General features: G+C 42.0%; 1 protein-coding gene across 4 annotated transcripts in view; it reads right to left on the bottom strand.

The window, feature by feature from the left end:
• The window catches only part of LOC126353381 (endothelial transcription factor GATA-2-like), a 569,668-nt gene extending 550,249 nt beyond the window's left edge, over window positions 1-19,419 (bottom strand). For all 4 annotated transcript variants that reach the window (XM_050002761.1, XM_050002759.1, XM_050002762.1 and 1 more), the window contains exon 1: window positions 19,249-19,419. In XM_050002761.1, coding sequence (XP_049858718.1) covers window positions 19,249-19,276 — 28 coding nt within the window. In that variant the 5' untranslated portion in view covers window positions 19,277-19,419. The remainder of the gene's footprint in view (window positions 1-19,248) is intronic.
• Window positions 19,420-22,761: the final 3,342 nt, after the last annotated feature.

Here is a 22,761-nt window from a genome sequence, read left to right as displayed (position 1 = left end):
AAGACCAGGAAAGCGTCTTAAAATGCCTTCCTGACATGCTCGTTCATGAAAGCGCTGTAACATTTACTATTTAAAACAACTGTCTCGCGCACATTACAGAAATTAATAAAAAGCATTCGTAAACAATACTCTTTGAGGCATTCGATACAGTGGTACTGGCTTCAAAACAATACACAGCGTTAAGTCGCTAGCGCCATCTCCCCTTACTATACCTCTGTGCCTGTACCGCTTTGTTCATTTCTTCTCAAGAGTTTACGGTCCGTGACGACATGAAGGGACATTATTTTGAGTGTTTTGGCGCTAATAATCCAGTTCCTTAACGTTTTAGTTAATTTAAAATGACATTACTTATGTAATAAGTAAATAATGCGATCAGATGTTATGAATGTATACTGATGAGACTCAGAAGTCCCACTTGTGTTTTGTCACATAACATACTTAAGTAAAACTAATATATGCATTTCAACGCACTGCTCTGTTTTTAGTTGCTTTGATAATGTTCTACCCGTATGTTAAACTCTTCGACACAATGCACCATAGCTCCCGCGTGAAACGGTTTAGACTTCTGTTTTCGCATGTGACAGTTTAATCGTATCCCTTCTTCTGCCATTTGACGTAATTCCTCTTCCTAGATAAAATTCTTTCACTGGTTGTACTGCAGAGTGCTTTTATTTATGGCCAACTAGTAACTGCTCCCTTTTCTCTCACTTTTCACCATTCTTCTCTTTGATCATTCAGTGTTTAACTTATTTCGCTCTCTATTGCGTTCGTAAGTGCTAAGTCTTACTTAAGTTTTGGTTGGAGATGTTATATTTTCAGCATGAATAGTGCCGTTCCTTAGAACGGTGACATATTCGGAATGTTTTATTTATTCTCTGTCTTTGTGCGAGATAATTTTCGTGTACGAACCAAAGAGGAGGGGAGTGTAACCTCTCTTCCCAATAGGGAATCCGATAGGGAGGCAAAGCTGCCGGCTCATGGGACAGAGGGCGTCGGATCGGCGGCTAGGCTACCCGCCTTCCCGGCCACAAAGTGTCATGCTGGCGTCTACCGTTCGCTCCTGGACGGCGCCAAGCAATCGGGACAACGACGCGTGACGTCACCAAGACGCCCACATGGCTTCAGATACTGGCGACACGGCTGTTTAACTTCGTACAGCCCCCACATACGTACTCAGCCATAATAAATGGTTAACGCAGGATGAATATCAGTTTACGGATTTCAGTAAAAAAAAAAAAAAAAAAAAAAAACATTTATCTTGCATGCGTTTGACAGAGGAAATATTATCAAGATGTAGTAACTTAACTATCATTTCTACAAAGAGTCAGTAGTTAAAGCTACTCCGGCATTACAGAACTGCATTGCATCTACGCGGAAACCAAGACAGAGGCAGTCCTCTATACAGAGAGGACGTAGTTTCATGTCTGGGTGTACAGTACACATGCGGTCTTGAATTTACAGTGCTCTTTTGTACTAGGTTTGTTAGCTAAATGTGGCACAATTGCTAATACGATTGCTTAGTTTGCACTTTATGTTAAGATAAACAGTTGTGCACATGCATAAACAGCTGGGACGGTCATACTCTGGGAGGGTAAGTAATGTGTTAGCAACATAGTATTTCAGGAAATCACAAAAAATGTACAAATACATTGCACACCTAATGCCTGTACAGGTCTGTATGTAATTATTCTTCCATATGTTCACCTGGAGTCTATCTTTCGATTGCTCCAAACCTCTGCACATCGTTCACGCATTTCCTGTTTCTCAGTCCTTAAATTAGAACCATGAAAGGACATACAGTTATAGACACCCATAAAATGTTTGTATAAAACTGAAACGCCATACATTAAGACGTAAGTGTTCTAGGTAGCTCTAAAAGTCAGAGTTTTATGGTTTCGCCGATTACGCAACTTATGTAGTTGGAGTAATATACTAGAAGATCTCACAAAGAGGAAAACTGGAGTACTTCAGAATGAAGCAAAGATTCTCATCACAGTGTTTCTGTGTATCAGAAAGTAACTTTGATTGCGCAGCAGAAGCGTCAGATTTCATTCAGTCAGAGAGAACAATTGAACATATCAGCAGCAATCCAGCTTCGTCGAAAAATGCGTATTGTGATCAACATTAATTAGTTCCAATAAGATCATTAATTTACTAATACCGCGAACGGAAAATAATCTTCCTCTTTCCAAGTTATGTATGGTGTTAAAATAATATAGCAAGTGTTTGTGTGTGTGTGTGTGTGTGTGTGTGTCATTCTTGTGAATATATCACGTATCAGTAAAATCTTACGGAGCTGTTTCCAATACCCATCAAGTTTTTGTATTGAGGCATTAGAAATGTGTGTGAATTCCTAAGAGACCAAACTGCTGAGGTTATTGGTTCCTAGACTTACACTCTACTTAAAATAACTCACGTTAAGAGCAACACTCACACCCGTGCCCGAGGGAGGACTCGAACCTCCGGCGGGAGGGCCGCGCAATCCGTGACATGGCGCCTCTAACCGCGCGGCTGATATTAGACATCACTATAAATAATACCCATAGATTCGTACATTGTATAAGATGTTCCTATTCACCCAGAATCTGAGCACTCTTTTCTTAGAAGCCTGTTTCCTTCTCTCTATTCAGCCCTTTTTTGCTTCATGGAAGTCTCCAAAACTGTCGGTAAGTTATCTGTACGCCAATCGATTGGAAATCTCGTTTTAATCTGGCATTGCCAAATAACTGTTCGGAAGAAAACTTTGTGATACTTGTGGTCTAGTGTCCAGAATTTAAAAAAATTGTCTAGTTAACTACTTCTCGTCCAGTCTCTAGTGGGTGTACACAGAATACTTGCACGAAGCCTACTCTAAACTCATGGGACGCCTTATTTGCCAAGAGGCTTCTCTTTAGCTCGTCCCTTTCCTCTATTTGCACGTCTACCTACATCCATATTTCGCAATATCAATTTGAAGTGTATGGTAGAGGGTACTTTCCTCTTTCTATTTGTGTATGGAGCGCTGGAAGAATGCTTATATGCATCTGTTCTCAGTGTTATTAGTCTAATTGTCGCGATCCTCTATAGGATAGCATGTACGGATCTCTAGTGTATTCCTACCGAGCTCGCCATCAGAACTGCAACACCACGAAGGCAGCATGCAACTAAGGTCAGATTGGCATGTAGTGTACAGCACGCTAGGATGTGCGAATGATAAGCATTTCCGTGCAATCGCACAACATAGGATGCAGTAACGCCATCTACTTTTTTTTTCATAAGGAAAGATTAGACAGTGCATTTCTCATTCGGTAATCACATCTGCATGTTGCTGGGTTTTTGACAAGACTAGTTTATGCCTAGTGCAAGACAGAGAACCGTCTACGAATTCTTGTCGGAACCCCACAATTGGGAGTGTTACAGTTTCATGCAGACCGCCTCTTTTTATAGCTTTGCTTTGAAAGTAATATCTCAGTTTAGTTCCACTTGTGATGGCCTTCATTTAAGTAGCCTACGTTCTACGAAAAGCAGCAGCAATCCAGTGCGGGCTGAAGTCTCTTATTAGTGAAAAAAAAAAAAAAAAGAAATGAGAGAAGAAAAGTCCGTGGAAGGCAGCATTACGGTAGTTATATATTTTAACACGAATGTACGGAACTGTAGATCTGTTTTTGTGGCGCGTGAGCCGTAGAGGAATCAACCACGATTCAGACAGTTCGCGTGACGGAGGAGAAGCGAACGAGGCAGATTGTGGTGTACGGCAAGCGGTTTAATATCGGCGCCGTCGGGACACAAGCCGGTGCGTGCTCGGTGACGAGGGCGGGCATAAATCTCCGAGAGGACGCAACGAGCGCCGCTTAATGTGATGCCGTGCCTCTACACGGGCTGCCCGCCGCTTCTGCTCCGACGACGCAAATTAGATTCAGCTATTAGTATGACAAACAGTCTATTGAAAGACGCCAACATGTGGAGACAGCGCCTCTGAAGGACGAGGATCGTCCGAGGAGTATTTCCGATATTACTTTACCCTTCCCCATTATACATGAGTACTCTGCAGGACCATGTAAGTGATACCGGAGAACACGACTCGACGAAAGTAATACGTACATAAAAACTTTTTTTTTTGCTTCGGTTATGATCCTTTGTATAGATACAAATAATTTTCATATCATAATTTGAGGATAATGAACATCAATTTCTATTATTTAGCCGAGGATGGGCAATTATTTTAATTACGAATGACGGCCAGTTTGCAGGCGTCTGTGCTATGTGTCGTTATCAGTGGACGATATGGAATTATCAAGTCTACAGATTATTTTTTTTTTTTACTTGAACAATTTACTTGGTGCAAATTAGCATTTTCGGTAGCAACGACAAGGCAGTAAGATGGCTCCAATCACAACGTCTACGCTGCTCATAATAATAATTGCTCAACAACATAAGTATAGCTGTCTTGCTGGAAAATTAGAGTGCGGTTTGCGAGACCGCCATATTATTAATAGTTTACACGTGCTTTAATAGGAAGCAGTAGCCTATATACGCGTCGATATGATTCCGTGCCCATGGTGTCTATAAATTAGTTTTACAAAAGTAACCTTTCTTACTGCAAACGGTAAAATTGGCTCTGAGCACTATGGGACAACTTCTGAGGTCATCAGTCCCCTAGAACTTAGAACTACTTAAACCTAACTAACCTAAGGATAACAGACACGTCCATTCCCGAAGCAGGATTCGAACCTGCGACCGTAGAGGAAAATGGTAAACATCTTCCAGAAATGTTTGACACAGCGCTGAATGGAGTATGTCATTAAGTCTCATTCCTGCCTAAAGTGTTAGTTCCCTACGTTCCCGCTGGATAGCATGCACGAATGAGTGATTCCAAGAGTCATCGTGGAGTCGTATAACAAGTGCAGAGCACTCGCAGTGGTGTTTAGGGTTTCATGAATCCAAATCTTCTAATGCAGTCCAGAGAGAATTCAGGACTAGATATCGAAAACCACCGACTCGGAGACAAACTGTTTATTAATTGGTACAATCGTTTCGCCGAAACTGGCTGTGTATCACATCGGACGCCGGGTCAGTGTCGGCCAGCAGTATCTGAAGCAGCTCTGAAACAAGTTCGGCCGTCTACATGCGGAGTAAATCAACGAAACGTGCCAGCTCAGAACTGAATACGTCTACTGTTACAATGTGGAAGGAATTACGGGCACGCCTGTCATTCATACCTCAAACCCCACAAATTGTAACTGTTGGAAGCTTTAAGAGAAAGTGACAGAGAAAAACGAGCAGAGTTTTGTACAGAAATGTTTAAGAAAATGCAGATTGAAGAATTTTTTTTTTTAAATAAAATTGTGTTCAGTGAAAATGCCATGTTCCATACATGCGGTTAAACGGATTGGCACAATGTTCAGATATGAGGTGAGCAGAAACTCTACCACATCATCGAACATATACAGGACTCGCCTAAGGTAAGTTTTTTTTTTTTTTTTTTTTTTTTTTGTACACTGTACGCTGTAACAAGATTTACTGTACTTTCATTTTGTCGAGTGAACTGTAAATGGAATCTCGTACCTGGACATTCTTGAACATCATCAGTGCCTCTATTACAGCGGGATACGGACACATACTTTTTATTTCCAGCAAGATGGCGCGCGACCAAGTTATCGTCGTGAAGTTGTCGCGCATCTAAGCAGGAATGTTCCGATTTGGATTGGACGTGGTGGAACAATATCCTAGCCATCTCGGTCACTTGACTTAACCGCAGTGGACTGCTGTGTATGGGGATACGTTAAGGACAGAGTGTTTGCTCCTCAGCCGCCGAGAAACGTCGACGAGCTGCGACAAGCGGTAACAGAATCAGTTTCCGCTACACATGAAGACTTGAGTTTTTAGCTAGGAAACTAATTGCAGATGGGGCATTTGTCGTGTTACAGAAGTATCGGCTCAACATTTGAAGTAAAACTTGAAGATGTATTGCATTCACTGCCGTATCAAACGTTTCTGTAAGTTACTCACCTTTTCACAATTAAAGGTTACTTTTGTATAGTTAATTTGTCAACCCCCTGTATTCCTCGAGCAGATTTCATGAAAATAAGTGTCCAATCACCGTGTATCTGGCGATAAAGATATTTCATTCTACCATTAAAATGGCAGTGTATAAAAATAACTTGATGGAGTACTAATAGCACCTAAAAATAATAATTTAAAAGATTTAGCTGAACTACCAAAAGTCCTTATACCGATTTCACTGCATTCTTATCTTTCTATCCAAAAAAGTACGCGCGTTTTATAATTTATATTATTCATATTGAGTGTGTAGCAATTTTAGTAAAGGTTGCGACCAACACTTCACCTACAAATTTAGTTATAAAGGTAAAATCCTACAAAAATATAACGAAAGAAACAATAGGGCGCTGGTGGCTAATGAATTAACGGCGCACAACGTCTTGTGAATTATTAACAGGGCTTCCGTCATAGTGAAAGAATACGCCCAGTCCTGCAGCTAAAGGAGACTCTTCCAAGCACAGTGCAGTCTCAGTCTGTTCGACATCTCCGAACATTTTGTTAGTAAAGACTACATCACCAACTACTGTAACGCCAAGTATAAAGAGACACTGTTTTTCATGGAGCTACCACCAGCCGATGTAGCTTTGACATATGAAAAACAGAACAAAATTTCGCTGGAACTGATTTATTGTGAACTGTCTCTCTATATATTTACTCGTCTCCTGTAACACGCATTGTAGTTTTCATCCTCGCCTTCTCCTCCGGTCACTAATAATAAAGTAAGGTTAACGTCCCTAAAACTAAGATCACGTTTGCTTCTGACTGCCAACGCGTTACAGCGACACTGAAAAAGGTACTCTACCGTAAATCGTTGATTAGTTATCAGCGATAATGAAGTTAACCTCTGGCTCTTTACTCTCTTATTCGCCAGTGCAGTTGGTCTCAGTCCCTCTCAAACTTTTCACAAATATCCAGTGGCGAACAGTGCTGTGTATTCAACAAGATATTTTACGCTCCTGTTAATCGTTTTGTAGAAGAAATAAACAAAATTAGCCACGATTGTCGGCCCGTTTACAACCACGCCGAGAGCGACACAGTCCGATATCGCAAAATACGATAAAGCTGGGCGATGTTTGTCGCCGCTGCTCTTCCCTTTTGCCGCCCACGCGTGTCACATCCAGAACGCGCAGGGCTGTATTTCATGTTTTTAATTCGCGTCGAGGGGTAGAATCTACAATGAACTTTGCGAAACACTGCCCCGGTAGGACATTCGGTGTGTTTATTTATATATTTGTGCTCACTGTGTTTCGCTTTTGTTTGGCAACGAGGCATATTTGCAGGACGGGGTGAAAAAACGAGGAAAGCCGACTAAATGCACGACTTCGAATCTGTGCGGATAAAAAAAAAATATATATGGGGAGAGGAGGAGGGGGACGTAGCTTAAATTACTAGCATAAACAAATTTATGAATTTAATCTGGCAGTAATTTGTGAAACTTTTGTATATGACAGGGATTGGACGGACGTATTTGTGTATGAATATCGGATGTGATAGACAGACCTGTCCGAGCCCGATAGCGCTATGTTTTCGACGAAAAATTATCGAGTGAGTAACATACGTCTCATTATCATCTGCGCTTGAAGCTTGAGAACCAACTGCGTCTGTGTGTATCATAGATACAGCAAGAGGACTTGCGTAACTCACAGAATGTGTGTAACATGTACGTACGAAACCGTTCGGATGACTTATTTAATGGAGGAAGCGAAAATATATATTGTATAACAAACAGCCAACACACTACCAGGAGTCGAAAAAAAAGTGCTGCTTCAGTTAGTGGTCTTTATTGATCAATGGAATGCTCGCGAATGCTTAACAACTGCTGTGGCATTTAGATAACATTTTCGCTTGGCTATCTTTTAGCCTCTCGTTCAACTGCAAATAAATAAATACTGTGGGAGTTGCCGTTAATACAATCTCTCCGACTGCTGTGGAAATAGTAATCTGCAACTGCTAAAATGAGTAAGCTGCGAACAAAATATTTGGTCTACATAAGGAGTGACATGCGCTCAGACTTTCGAAAGAAAGCAACGTGTTACAAGAAGTGATTATATTATTTCACGTCCTTTCGGAAATTTCTGCCCAAGTTTACTCTGTAAAGCAGTCTTTCGCTTAATATATATTCTTTTCACTGAATAAACTTTAATACATCCATATATTACATGGGAAACAGTGGAATAAGTATTGAAAGACGATCTTTGGAAGCTGTTTGTTAATTAAATAATGCGTCGTGCAATAAATATGATCGACGCTTGATGCTCTCACGTTACCTTCAGAATATTGATCTCAAAAACTGCCACACAATGTCTGGAATTTGTTTACTGCGTGACTTCCGAAACGAAAATATTGGAAAAAGCATTGTACGGAAGCACGTCAGCTTCCTATCAGACACAGCAGCAATAAAACTAATTATTTCAGATAGCGCTGCCTAACAGTGTTGGTGAAGGGGAATATATCAAGCTATTTTTCTGCCTACAGCGAATAATCTAAAATGTCAACTAAGGAGTAAAATAAACATCTGAGAGGTGTAATTATTTTTTGAATATTAGTGTCCTGCCGGCAAAGTGGTTAATGCAATCGGAACAATATTAACAGTGGAAGAAAGGAGCGCGAATCAGCAGTTCCCATTTAGACTTTCGCAAGAACATTTGGTAATCAACGAAAACCTAACTAGAGACGGTTGTTTTCGATCTTCCCTCCTGCCCAATACCATTCAAGTGACTTGTGCACTGCTGCACTTCCTTCCCTCACTTATAGCCGATCTATTACACACAAATATGCCAGAAGCCAGAAAGAGTTACAGAAAACAGGGTCATAACAGACATCAGAAATTAGGTTTTCAATTTCAATTTGTTCTCTTTCTAGCCGACCTTCTGCAACCGCTAAAACAGGAACGTGATGAGACTAGGATATGATAATGGGCAGCGTCAATCCGTAAACATCATTTCGGAGAACTTCTGCAACTACAACGCACGGGCATCGGAGCTTGTGACGTATGTTGAAAGACAGACAGTCTGCGACACAAGCAGAGAAGGACGACGGACTCGCAGGTCACTCGTGTAACGATTTCGAGGGTGCCGTATTTCAGAGATGGGGCACTGCGTGCTGTGTACACAATGCCCCAGTGTCAAGTGAAAGTACGGGATTACCACAGCTAAGAAGGGAACACAGTATGGATATCTGCTTCAAACGATCAGAGGTTAGTGATGGAAAGATTATTCCTATTAACATTAAATAGAGATGATAAAAAACCGAACGTTGAAACAAGCGCATACAGTGCTCTTTACAAAGTCGTATGTCCTGTGCTTGCTCCAAGATCAAAATAATTGACAGATTAATAAACGCCGTGCATATCGCGTTTGCTCCAATAACTATCAAATACCAAATTTGACGCGTTTAATCCAAATACATTTGTAAGCGTTGTTAAGAAATGGATGTTCTGAACCACTAGCTTCTTTCTATGATTTTACTTGTACATTGCACAGAAACTTAAACTACAACACAATAACTACAATACGAAATTCGTTTGAAAGTCGGAGGCGAAGGCTTACGGATAGGAAGCTATCCACATACTTCATCCTTTAATCTAATGTCATAAGCTTATCTGGCATGGGTAATTTCACATTCATCTCAGTGGCATCTCTATTGAAACCTTGGAGTGTGTGAATCTGAACAGTTCAGACTCAGGAAAGATCGTAGTAAGTCTGCGCATAGCATTGGAGTCTTCCTATTCTCATGTGCCTGATGCGATAGCGTAAACAGGATGTTGCCATCGATTTAATAGTTTCTGTTACAATAATCATTAGTTCGTCAGAGGGAGTACTAACTTTTCTCAAACACTTAGCCATTGATTGACTGGCTGTTGCGTCAGTTCTTGGTAGAATATTTTATACAGGAGTGATATTCTTAGCCATTCAATTTACTTTTTATTATACAATCATGTTCAGAATAGAAACAGTCAATCACTTTTACATTGACCTCATTAGCGCTAAAGAATTAACTCCAGATATTACTGCCGCCCCTCGAGATACATCACCGCTGTCGATACTTTGGCTTCACATTTACTGTCGAGGGATAACAGATACAATAAAAGGGAATATTGACTCCTAGGAAACATCTATCTTTTTTTCCAGTGGGGCAGCAAAACTTTTCACAAACCGAATAGAAAATTGTTTTTCGTAGACCTACAGAAATTATGAATACCCATAGAGAATTTTATATGTTTACTCTAGCACCTTAATAGCTGAGGAAAGTGTATACTCCAATGTCACACCTCCGCCCCACTATTAAATTTAAACACACGGTAAGCGGGCACAACAAAAATTTGGAACAGTCCAAAATGGAACACTTTACCAATGAAGAAAATAAGAAAAAAGCATGGACAGAACTGTTATGACGCTATGTTTCTGTTCTCTCGTGAATGTGAAGTCTTGCTAAGCTATCTCAGATGGTACGCCATGTATCTGAGCAATTTAGCTTGAGTATTCCAATCTTTCGGCATTTATCTGCAAGAATATCGAGTACAATACAAGCAAATACTTCACTATCTCATTACAGCCACACAAAATCGGGAAAATCCTGGAGCGAGCATGTGGGAATGGTATAACATTGTTTAATAAAATTCTTTGTTGCTAGTATACAGTTGCTCGTATTTCGACGCAAAGGATACTGTTACAATTATTTGTAACCGAGGTGAAGCAATTTTTTGTTCACCGACAGAAAGCGGCCATGAGCGGACTGTGTGAGAGATGGTGCTAGCAATCAAAATAAAATACTTTCCTAACCATCCTACACTAGTGATCGAAGAGCCACCACATAGTCCGAACTTAATCCTTACCGTGTGATACGTTCCATCATATCGTTATCTTACGTTACATCTACTGCACCTTCCTGTCTGTTTCAGTTTAAAATTACGTTCGGCATATATGAAGTCGCATTCTACCTGTTACATGATTCTGCATTTTAGTAAAACACTCTAATCTCGCACCATTCGCAAGGTTTGCTGTACAACAAAGCACAAACCCTAGTTAAGACGGTGTTCTATCGCTGACGTAACTGAGAACTAACCTGTTTTGTTGGATGAAATCGAATAATACCCTACCGGTAAACTCAGACAACCTACAGTTCCAGTATTACTAATAGCAAAATTTAAAGTAATTTCCATACGATTCTATCTAGAAACGAATGAGTAATGATCGATTTTTCATCCGCTTTCGTTTTTCTTCTAGATTCTGCAGAAACTGAATTATTATAAAACAAACACCTGCATCTAACGGAAGTCCGAAAGACCTGCGTAAGCCGCTGAGGCCACTTCAGATAACCGATTATCAAGAGATTCTTGCATCAAGAGCGTCTCTGTGAGTTGACCAACAGCCTTCCTCGATAACGACGGACTGTTCTTTTTTTTGCGGTGAAGGCCGCTACGGAGAGGACACAGCGATTGGACGTTATAATTTGTAATCATTTTTAATCCTACGCTTCACACATTGTTGCCAGCTGCTACATAACAAACGCTCCCGACTTGGTTGCCTAAAACAAAATGTCAGCGATTAGTCAAACAGACTAAATTGGGTAATCGCCCTCACAAATTTCTGCCATAAATCAAACCAACGTGACGATAGCGTGCAGCATGTTTAAAAATGAAATAAATAAGTTTACAAAAGAATTAATGAATAGCACCAGAAAAACAAAAATGTAATTCGACGATCGAAGTGAAATTCAGCACACAATACGTGTACGGAATTATTTTTGTGGTTTCATCCGCATAACAAAATCGATAGTTTAATTCGTTTTAAAGCCACACATTATCGATTAATATAAATAAATAAAAAATTAATGAAAATTACGTGCTCTACGTTAACTGCCGTTAGCCATGCTAGTGCCACGTGCAGCAAGCTGGTTCCGCTCTGCTGTGAAGTGCGCTTTTACAAGAAAGTCGAGGTGTCGGAACAAAGGCGCGAGCGCGGCCGCTGGCGCACAGTACGCCAACCGGCCGTTTCCTTTCCGGTGGAGCTGTTAGCACGAGTCCTGAACGAGAACTGCACCACTAATGCCTGGTGCAATGCAACTGCCTCAGCTAAGGGGAAGTGCAGCTTCCTAACACGGTGACGTATTCGCCAGCCTAGTACAGACCTGCGATTCGCAGACTTAGACTAACGAAATTTTCCTTTTCAGCTTCTCTAGATAAAAGGAATCTGAGGACAGTTTTTAGAAATGAATTAGCTCAACAGTATGAAATACGTTTAGTAATCTGAAACACTATAAGAGACTCCGTCTTCCATGTGCTTGTTTTCCTCTTCAGTGCTGTTCAAACAGACCTCTACGTATCTTCGTGATAATCATAAAATTTGGCAGCTGTGGTTATTGCTGCACGATTCTTAATACTCCTCAGAGGGAGATAAATTTTCAGAATTTGTGATCTAGATAATGCAGTGAACAGTCACTTTCATTCTTCAACTGTTAGTCCGTGCCTGCTTAGTACATGGATTCCACGTTACCTTATAGGCTGCCGTCGTTCCCAAAAGTGCGGTTTAATGCAAGCAATAACAACGGCTCCTCCTATTATAATAGACTACATCTATGGACTTTGTACTGCGGCAGCTCACGTAGCACCATTGTTTCTATCAGTGAACATTTAAATATCAAATCAAAGTCGGTATAACAGGCGACACGTGTTTTACTTTATATTTTGCTAACTCAATCGTCTGAAAACAAGCTTTCTACTAAGTGGCAGTACAGGATCACATAAATGAGCACTATAGCTTAAATCACTTGCAACGACCTATTCTATTCAGATGTAACATGCGGTCTTCTAGAATTTCAGCAGTTGCTGCCCCGCGGGGTGTAGCCACGCGATCTAAGGCGCCTTGCCACATTTCGCACGGCTCTCCCCCCCCCCCCCCCCCCCCCCCCCCTTGTCTGAGGTTCGAGTCCTCCCTCGGGCATGGGTGTGTGTGTTGTCCTTAGAGTAATTAGTTTAAGTTAGATTAAGTAGTGTGTAAGCCTAAGGACCGATGATTATATATATATATATATATATATATATATATGTGTGTGTGTGTGTGTGTGTGTGTGTGTGTGTGTGTGTGTGTGTGTGTGTGTGTGTGTGTGCGCGCGCGTGCGTGCACACTCGCGCTATCTTACATTCGCAAAGAACTAAAAAAGATCGCAGAAAACCTGAACCATAACCGCTGAACGTGGATTTGATCTCGCTCTTCGAATATGGACTCAGCACCTACAACGGTAAACGATTTCGGCATTCACTGCAGTTCAATGGATCGGTAGTAGTTTGTGTCCATGGGGCCATTTTCATCACTGCAAAGCTGTCCCCGCACCGGAATATTCAATCAGCGGTAATACGTCTTCCGTAGAAGAGTCAAATAGAACGCTTCCTCACAGATTTCATTTATGCACGTCCCTCTTCTGTTGTCTAATGCAGTGTAAAAACAAATCTTTTCCACACTTGTTACCAGCGTAATGCATTCTGGCTGGTTCCAGATTCTCGCCCCCCTCATGCGATACGTGCTACTGAAGACGGTTTGCCTAACACAGCCAGTTACCACTAGAACAGGTTTCTTATGGTGCTACTTCGGGCACAGCGTAGACACTGGGTAAATTTGAAGTCGAGTTAGCAGTTTGCAGCAGATAAGTCAGCTGGTAGTGGAGGCTGCTGACCCTCGGACCTTGCGATACCTGTGAATGAAGATAAATACTGGCACGGTGCCAAAACAGTGTGTGTCGCAACAGAAGTTTCTTGTAATGAGCAGTCACCGGTAGCCACTCGCAGATGGTGACTGATTATACAATCGCAAAGAACTAAGTACGTTCACCTTCCGCCTTTTTCATAACACGCACAGTGTTTTTATCTCCTATTACTCGCTCTCTTGATGACGACAAAAAGTCACACACTAACTTTAAGAAAGCAATTCTATTAACGTAGCCGCCTAACAGACAATTATCTGAATAAAATATGCTTGGTAGGTACAGGACACATTTTTCCACGTCACTAGGTTGGCAATGCTTTCCAGTGACGTAACTGAGACGTGCAGCGTAATCCGTTTAATGACGTGCTGCACCTACAATTCCCGGTGGGTTTAGTTTCGCAAGCGATAGCACTGCATGCTCCTTGCCGAGCTCTCCCACCAAAGCCTCCCACCGTGCGGTAGGCCGCGGGAACAGCTCTTAATATGTGGTGGGGCTGGCACATGCAGACCAGGCAATTCGACTGATTGCAACAACTAAAAGTAACGACTATGTTCGGGGCACTCTTTGATTATTCGCAAGTCTGCACGACATGTAATAGACATTTGCCCTGAGTTGATTACAGAGGTTACGGGTGAGTCCTTCGCCGTCTCGCATTAGAGATGAACGTGAAGTGGGTATCAGCTGAAACCTGTATTACTTCATGGAAAAATTGTACCCTGCGAAATTAAATTTGTTTCCGGACAGATTTTTATGTTTTGATGTGACCTGTCCTCGGTGGGCCATCTGAAAAATCAACGGTTCCTTAACATACTTCAAAGTGCAGTTGAACAATAGAACCTTTAGCCATTGTTTCTTGAAGAGTAATATTTTACCATTTTGTACTACTTTTTACTGCTGACGTATGTGATACTTTAGCGGATTAAAAACATCTTTTAACTAGAAATATCCAAAATAGATAATGATGCCCTACCGATAAGGTAAGCGATAATTTGAAAATATAGTGCACTTAGAACGAGGAAGTGTAAATGTCGCCACAGGTAAATGTCAGCAGCTGTGTAGCAGCGGACGTCATAAATGAATTGTATTTATTACGTAAAACTCTCTTCCGGAAATACTAAGTTCGTCGAGCAGGTTTCAGTCTACAAAAAGGTGGGAATCTAAATGGTAGAAACTGCAAAAAAAAAAGCAAGTTACCCTTATCTGCAGCTGTTAAAAAATATATTTCCAAGGCATTACATGAAATGCCTTCTCCGAGTTCATAAGACGCACATAAAATTACTGTATTTTCGATCACATCAAATGATATTCCAAAATCTGCGGGAACATGTACAGTTTGTCGTAAGCAACGTTTGCTTCCTTCGAGTTATGTTGGTGATCAGATATTGTTATCAAAAAAGGGTTTTTCTCATTCTGCACGCACCGCCGCAACAAAAGTTACAAATCATTACCAGAAATGGGACTGTGGATGTACTGCATTTATTTTGAACTAATATTATCACACTGAAGTGCACCTCTCCTGTCAAGTTAAATATATCTTGGTGAAGGTAATTTTTGTTAGAGACAATTATTGGACAGAAGCGCTTTAAAATGCTCCAAGAATTAGACACAGCGTGAAATTATTTCTTTTCGAAACTCATATCACTACAAGCACTCCTGTTAGCAAGATCTATAATGCACTTGCTACAGAGCCAAACTGTGTAAATGTGTACATCGGCTTATCCGCAGTGCTACCAACATGCAGCTGTCGTATGAGAAGTGGTATCGGTCTACACGACGATCATTGTATTTTCTACGAGATGTGAGAAACAAAACGTGCGAAAACAAATATATTAGAGTAGCAACAGATATATGCATGCTTTATTTAGAACATTCTTGCCCAGGAGTTTGTATTTAACTACGCGTTTACGGTACTTGGTGTAACACATAAACCGAAGGAATTTCAGTACAGCTACAAAACAACCTTGGAGTTATTTCTGTCTATCTAAAATTTACGGACTTGTAACGTCTGACCAATGTGACAATATACGTATCTTGCGGAATTTTTTCTCATCGATCCTCGTATTTTAGGCAACTTTCGTTCCACTTTCTGCAGAGGACACTGTCTGATATGAGCAAATAAGGTTTTCTATGAAAAACAATAGAATGTGAACAAAAAACTCTCTTTACGTTGAAGAAATGTAAACCACATTAAGAAAGTTAAACTGGAGACATCTTTATCTAGTTGCTCATCACTCACACCTGTCCAGGTAAAAAGAAATGGCATTTAATTCGCTACCACTGTACATATAACGCCATCAGCGATACTTTTCATACAATGCTTCGACCATTAATCTTATAACCATCTCTAATTTACAGCCACAACAATAGATCGGCTCTTCGTAATTTGATCTGACTTGTCGTGTAATTTCAACGCATCTCACTGTGTTGATAACAAAAGGTAAATGGCTGGAAATAACACGGGCGTTCTATGAATAGCGATTATCGTACTGCCTACAAAGATCACATACAGACGTAATTCGTCGCGGATGATTAAAAAAAAATCTAGTTCTACGAAGCGTATGCTTATCTCCGTATACAGCGGCTCGTTGGCTAAAATCCGTAGTGATTGCACTTGAATGTCAGACTCGTCTATGCGATTGAACAAGTGACAGTTCACTGTTAGTCATAAGTGTTCTACTCCACTTAGTTATTAAACAACGTCAGTAGTGGATTTTTATGTTAGAATGTTGAGTGCGTGCAATGCTGTATTTGTTCAGGACTAGTTAGTACAACCGAATAGTCTCGTTTTGGTCGTACATATAATTGTTTATTACTCTAGACATCACCAGTTGCTGCGAAGCCCAACAAACGATCGTAAAAAAAATCGGCATTTATGGTGCATTAAAAATAAATGAAACGGAAAGCGTGTGTCTAATGTAATACGATACATCCACCACTAGCGACATGATGCAGTATATTCGGTTTGGTGGTTGTAATACAGAGCTATTTCTTCCTTCCTTTTCGTTCCCGTTTCTTTTTCAAACGATTAGGCGCTCACACGAGCAAAATCCATCTCTGCTGCTGAGTCATTAGTCATTCTCACTTGTCGTGAAACGGAAGATCTTTTTCTCTGACCGTCGTCAAGAAGAGAAGCGCGCTCGTATTTCCATCTCGTTTCGCCACTAAATAAATGTAAATCTGTATACAACACGTGATACCTACATCATTGCAAAATATTATGAATATTCAAATGCTATTCAGGCCGGAGCAGCAGCCTAGAAACCAAGTTGTTATAGAGAATATTTTATTATACGAACCGTAAAAAAGGTCTCACTTACTTATAGAGATGAGGGTAAGCCACAAAAACAATCATTTTCGTTGGTAAAATTTTTGTTATTTTACCCATGCTAGACCTTATTGACCACCTTGGCTGTTTTTGAATTAGGCGTTGATAGTGGAGAATGCAGTCACAAATACTTTTTAAAGAGTTTTATTTTAATGCATGGCCGCTTTTGCGCCTATCATGCCCATATTCGAATGGCCACACTTGGTGAATTACATCATTAATTCCATCAGCAGCAACGTACTTCATAACAATGTTTGAAAAGTTAGCGTCACTTTACGTATAAAGCACATGTGTGGGGCGAAAAGTGAGAAAAGGAATGCTGTGAAGTGCTTGTGTGAGGCAGTTGTTTGTGTATTACGTGTGTTCTGTTTAAAATTAAACACTTCGTGAATCGACCCACAAATGCCTAATGACCCCAACGTAACAAAACGCTATTGACTACAACAAAGTTTAGTACGTATAACCCTCACACTCAATGCATAATCAACTGAATGCGCACTGTTATGTTTTTCGGTATTATCCAAGTCATCCCCACAGTATTTAAAGGCCCGCTAACTTCTCAAATATTCTTATGCAACAACTGAGCGGACAACATGGTTCTGATAAATGTAACACCCTAATTAAACAAGTGTAGCGTCCTGAAGATGACCATGACAGCCAGAACCTGGTCATGGCATTGAAGTAAACATTTTTAACAGTAGTTTCGGCTGGTTGCGTTCTCCAGCAATAATCCACAATTAAAACTTTCGCGACGTCATATTACACAGCATACCATTTCGACTACTTGCACGAGAGGGCGAAACGTTGGTACATAACCTAAAGCAGCAGTCATATTCACAGGAAAGTTCTGCTGAAAATGACGACCACGGAAATCTGCGCCCGCAATTATTTTTTGCCGTTGCCTTTTTGGGTATAGTGTTGTTGTTTTTGTGGTCATCAGCCAGAAGACAGCTATTCTACAGCCCCCCACGCTGGCCTCTTCATCTCTGCACAGATACGGCAAACTACATTCATCAGAAGCTACTTACTGTATTCAAACTTTGGTCACACTCTGCCATTTTTACCTCACATACTTCCTTCAAATAGCAAGCAAACGATTTTTTGGTTCGTAATGCTGTGTCCTACCGACTGACCCTTTCTTTTAGTCAATTTGCGCCACAAATTTATTTCTTCCCCAATTCGATTCAGCACCCCGACATTAGTTATTCGATCTACGTGTCTCATTTTCAACGTTGCTGTGCAGTGGCGCATTTCAAAAACTTCTGTTTCCTCTATGTCTGAACTCCTAATCGTCGACGTTTCACTTCCGTACAAGGTGACACTCCAGAAACAAATTCTTTCAGAAAAAGACTTCCTAAAACTTGAATCCATATTCAATGTTGACAAATATATCTTTTTTTAGAAACTGTTTTCTTGTTTATTATTTTTTTAACGACATCTTGTTCGCTGTCGACTGCACTTCTAACTATTGTAATTTCGTCGTTACGTCGTTTTCAAGTGGTAAACTGCAGTCTATATACAAAGTTCGACACTATACTGACATGAAGCATACTTGTTTCAGAGTTCATGTACGATATATTTGGATACAGAATTAAGAAAAGCTACTCGTGTGTTGATTCTTAAGGCTCAAAAAATGGTTCAAATGGCTCTGAGCACTATGGGACTTAACTTTTGACGTCGCGCGGTTCCAGGCTGTAGCACCTAGAACCGCTCGCCCACTCCGGCCGGATCTTAACGCTCAATCCAGATTTTTCGTGGATGTACTGTGAAAGATGTATGATTTTTGTCAGTAGAATGTCTGACTTCACTGCATATACTGGTTGCAGCTTACCACTTGAAAATGACGAGGGCGAAAACGCAACAGCAGTAATTGTGATATTATCGCATTCCAGGGCGAACATGTCATTTAAAAAATTCTGCGAGAATAATTTCAAAAGACAAAGAATTATTGTGCTGCTCTTGTCATTCATTGCCAGTCTACGTCGTACGTCTCCTCCACTTCGAACGTCGTCAGTTTGCTGCCCAAATAGCAAAACTATTTTCGGTGTGTAATTTTCTAATCTAGTTCCGTCAGCGTCACCTGGGTACACCGAGCCACAAAAGAGTTTCGGAGTGAGGAGTGTGCGCGGTGGGTACACAGGTTGACCGTGTCGCGTGGAGACGGCAGAGGCGGCGCGACTCACCGTGGGAGGCGGTGTAGGGCGAGTGCATCTGCTGGTGGTAGTATCTGCGGTGGTGCGAGCCGTCGGCGAGTCCCGGGTGGTGGTGCAGGAAGGAGGAGACGTGCTCGGCGACGGCCGCGGCGGCGGCGGGGTCCTCGGCGCCGGCCAGTAGGTTGCCGGCCGCGTCCACGGCGCCCGCCGGCCCGCCGCCCGCCCCCGCGTCGTCGCCGCCCCCGCCGCCGCCGGGCGACACCTGGTGGCCGAAGCGCGGCGCCGGCGCCTCGTACCAGCGGTGGTGCTGGTGGCCCGCCTCGCTCGCCGTCATGTCCATGGCGGAGCCCTGGCGCTGCGCGGCGCTGCTCGGCGCTCAGGCGCGCATCATCGCGACCGACTGCCGGCTTCCACCCTCTGCTGCTGCTGTTGCTGCTGCCGCTGCCGACCTGTGGAACACGGGCGGCGTCAGCGCACGCGCACCGCTACTGACTCACCACGCACACAGCCACGCCACACCAACCTTCACACTACGTTACATCCTGCACAAACTGATTTTTATGACAGACTGCAGGGAAACTATGAAGACGTGCAGTGGGTCATGTTTACTGGCCTGGAGTCAGTTTTCGTAACAGAGCGAAAGGTATGCAAGTGGCACAGCAACGTGTCCGCAGCCCAGGAGTCACAGGCGAGTGAAGTAACATTACCCGCCGGAGTGGCCGAGCGGTTCTAGGCGCTACAGTCTGGAACCGCGCGACCGCTACAGTCGCAGGTTCGAATCCTGCCTCAGGCATTAATGTGTGTGATGTCCTTAGGTTCCTTAGGATTAAGTAGTTCTAAGTTCTAGGGGACTGATGACCACAGCAGTTAAGTCCCATAGTGCTCAGAGCCATTTGAACCATTTGAAGTAACATTCTGAACCAGGGACTAAGCGAATGCGGGAGTACAGTTGTTAAGACACTGACTGCATATTCGGGAGGATGCACTTTGCTCTGCCTATTTAGGTTTTCCTACATCAGTTCAAACAAATGACGTGGTAACTCTTTCAGCTTGGCCGCGACCGACCTCCTACCCTCGTAAAAACCGTATATATTGAGATAAGTACGTACGCTTCCGCAGCCGGTGTGGTAGTTATTAAAGTTGTTCTGGGTATGGTGCCACGTCATGGTTTGAAATACTTTAGTTATAAACTCGCAAAAACCAGGGACAGACTGTTTTGGTGGATGAAAGGTACTTATGTTATCTGTGTGTGTATGTTCTGAACTATTTTCGTTGTATTAAGGAGACACATCCTATATGAAAAAGATATGACCCCTGGACTAACAAATAAATAATTAAAAATGATTCGAGGATGCTGTAAATATAATACTCCAAGTGGCTGCTTTAAACACACACACACACATATATATATATTCCTTAAAAATCGTATTCTTAACTGTTAAATTAAAAAAACACCGCAACTATATTTCATGTACTTTTAGTACGTAAATAATAATTATGACGTGTGACGAGGGCCTCCCGTCGGGTAGACCGCTCGCCTGGTGCAAGTGTTTCGGTTTGACACCACTTCGGCGACTTGCGCGTCGATGGGGATGAAATGATGATGATTAGGACAACACAACACCCAGTCCCTGACCGGAGAAAATCTCCGACCCAGCTGGGAATCGAACCCGGGCCCTTAGGATTGACAATGTCGCGATGACCACTCAGCTACCGGGGCGGATCTTTTAGTGCTTCACACTATATTTCTTTCTAAGAGGACATTGTCTGGTGACCGAAAATTTCAGCACAAGTCTTTGTGATTGGAATAAATGGCAGAAATATGCCGGTGTCTTGACCGGAAAATGTCTAATCGCCATAAACAACGCTAAAAGGCTCATTCTGGAACAAGATGTGAACAGTGATGATGATGATGATGATGATTGGTTTGTGGGGCGCTCAACTGCGCGGTCACCAGTGCCTGTACAAAGTCACAATTATTACACAGACAATTTTTATTTTCACAATCCAATCTAGTCAATCTCACAAATGATGACGAAACGATAAGGACAACACAAACACCCAGACCCCGGGCAGAGAAAATTCCCAACCCGGGCAGGAATCGAATCCGCGACCCCGTGTTCCAGAGGTAGCAACGCTAGCCCCTAGACCACGGTCACCCGGAAACGTTCATTTAGAAGGGAACGGGCTGTTGCACAATGAAAGTGCCAAAAATACAGGTTCTTCGGTTTATTTATTCTTCAGTCAAATAGCTTTGAAGGCACCGAAGGATCATCTTCAGGTGGTAGGTATTTACACGGACTTACATTTTAACAGGAACATCCTATCACTACGATGAGTGCAATTTTGTATAATTTGCAGGAAACGCAAAAATTTGTTAAACCAACTGTGCCCAACTGCTATGATTTCGACACTGGTACGAAATGGATCGGTTTACGCTGCTATACTTAACAGCTTCAGGAAGTGCACAACGACGCATCGATCCCGGTGACTAGCTACAATTGTTTCGTAATGCGAAGTGCCTGTAAATACCAGCCATTTGAAGAAGAGCATGTAGTAGCTCGAAATTTTGCCGTGGGCCAATAAATTTCCAGAAAAAGACACTGTAAAGCTGTTGGCGGATGTCTACGTACAAATCATACGTGTATTTAATCACGGTCACTGCTTCCAGGGTCGAGAATGGGGAAGAAAAGAGGAAAAGGGTTCATTAACATTCCTGAACATTTAACGCGCTCTGCATCGGGGTGGCGTACTAGACTGTCTTGTATTGTGCACCTGACGAGACGTTGGTGGAAGCGTGTTGTACATATAAGAGGGCTACTTCTGGCCATCTATGGACGGCACTTACAAGTACAGTAATAGAGCGCTATATCTTTGGAAGATGAACTAAGGTAAAACCATGTCAGATAAATAGATCAAATGATAGGCGTTTTCGGATTTAATACATGAAAGGAAAACAGCACGGTTGGTTAACAAATCTAGCTCTTTAACACTGTAGGAGGGAAAGCGCCCTCTGAAACGAATGACGTGAACTGTAATGAAAACTCATGGAAAAACGAACCGTCAGACATGAAGGTACATATTGTTTCGAAAGTTAAAACCACATTTATAAAGATCCACTACTGGCTGAATATCAAGAATGTGATGAATGAGAAGTAGATGTGATTTCAGTGGCTCTGTCGAGACTGGTGCCGAAAAGCAAAGAGAGGAAGCTGGTGACGAGATCTGCGTTTCTGTAAGTGTGGGGTGTAACTGACTTTCTTGGTCTAGCTTAGCTGCCTCGCGAAGTGGTGGTCGCTCTTCTGAGAGTAGCTTACGACAAGAGTGCGACTTCCAGATATGGCGCTTCTGTGACTATCATTTATACGTCCTCAACCCTCCTATTACCAGGATTTTCCTTCGTTTCACTGAGTACCATTGCGGCCATAAATCCCCGAGTAACTTACCGGGAATATAGAGGCATTATTTTACTGAACTAACATAAAAACATACATTACAGTTGTTCGTCGCAACAGTCACACATTCAAAAGCAAAAAGAAATTT

Source organism: Schistocerca gregaria, chromosome 1, assembly GCF_023897955.1.
Source record: "Schistocerca gregaria isolate iqSchGreg1 chromosome 1, iqSchGreg1.2, whole genome shotgun sequence".
Lineage (NCBI taxonomy): Eukaryota > Metazoa > Arthropoda > Insecta > Orthoptera > Acrididae > Schistocerca > Schistocerca gregaria.
The sequence above is the reverse complement of the archived record's forward strand: the minus strand, read 5'-3'. Positions and strand labels throughout refer to the sequence as shown.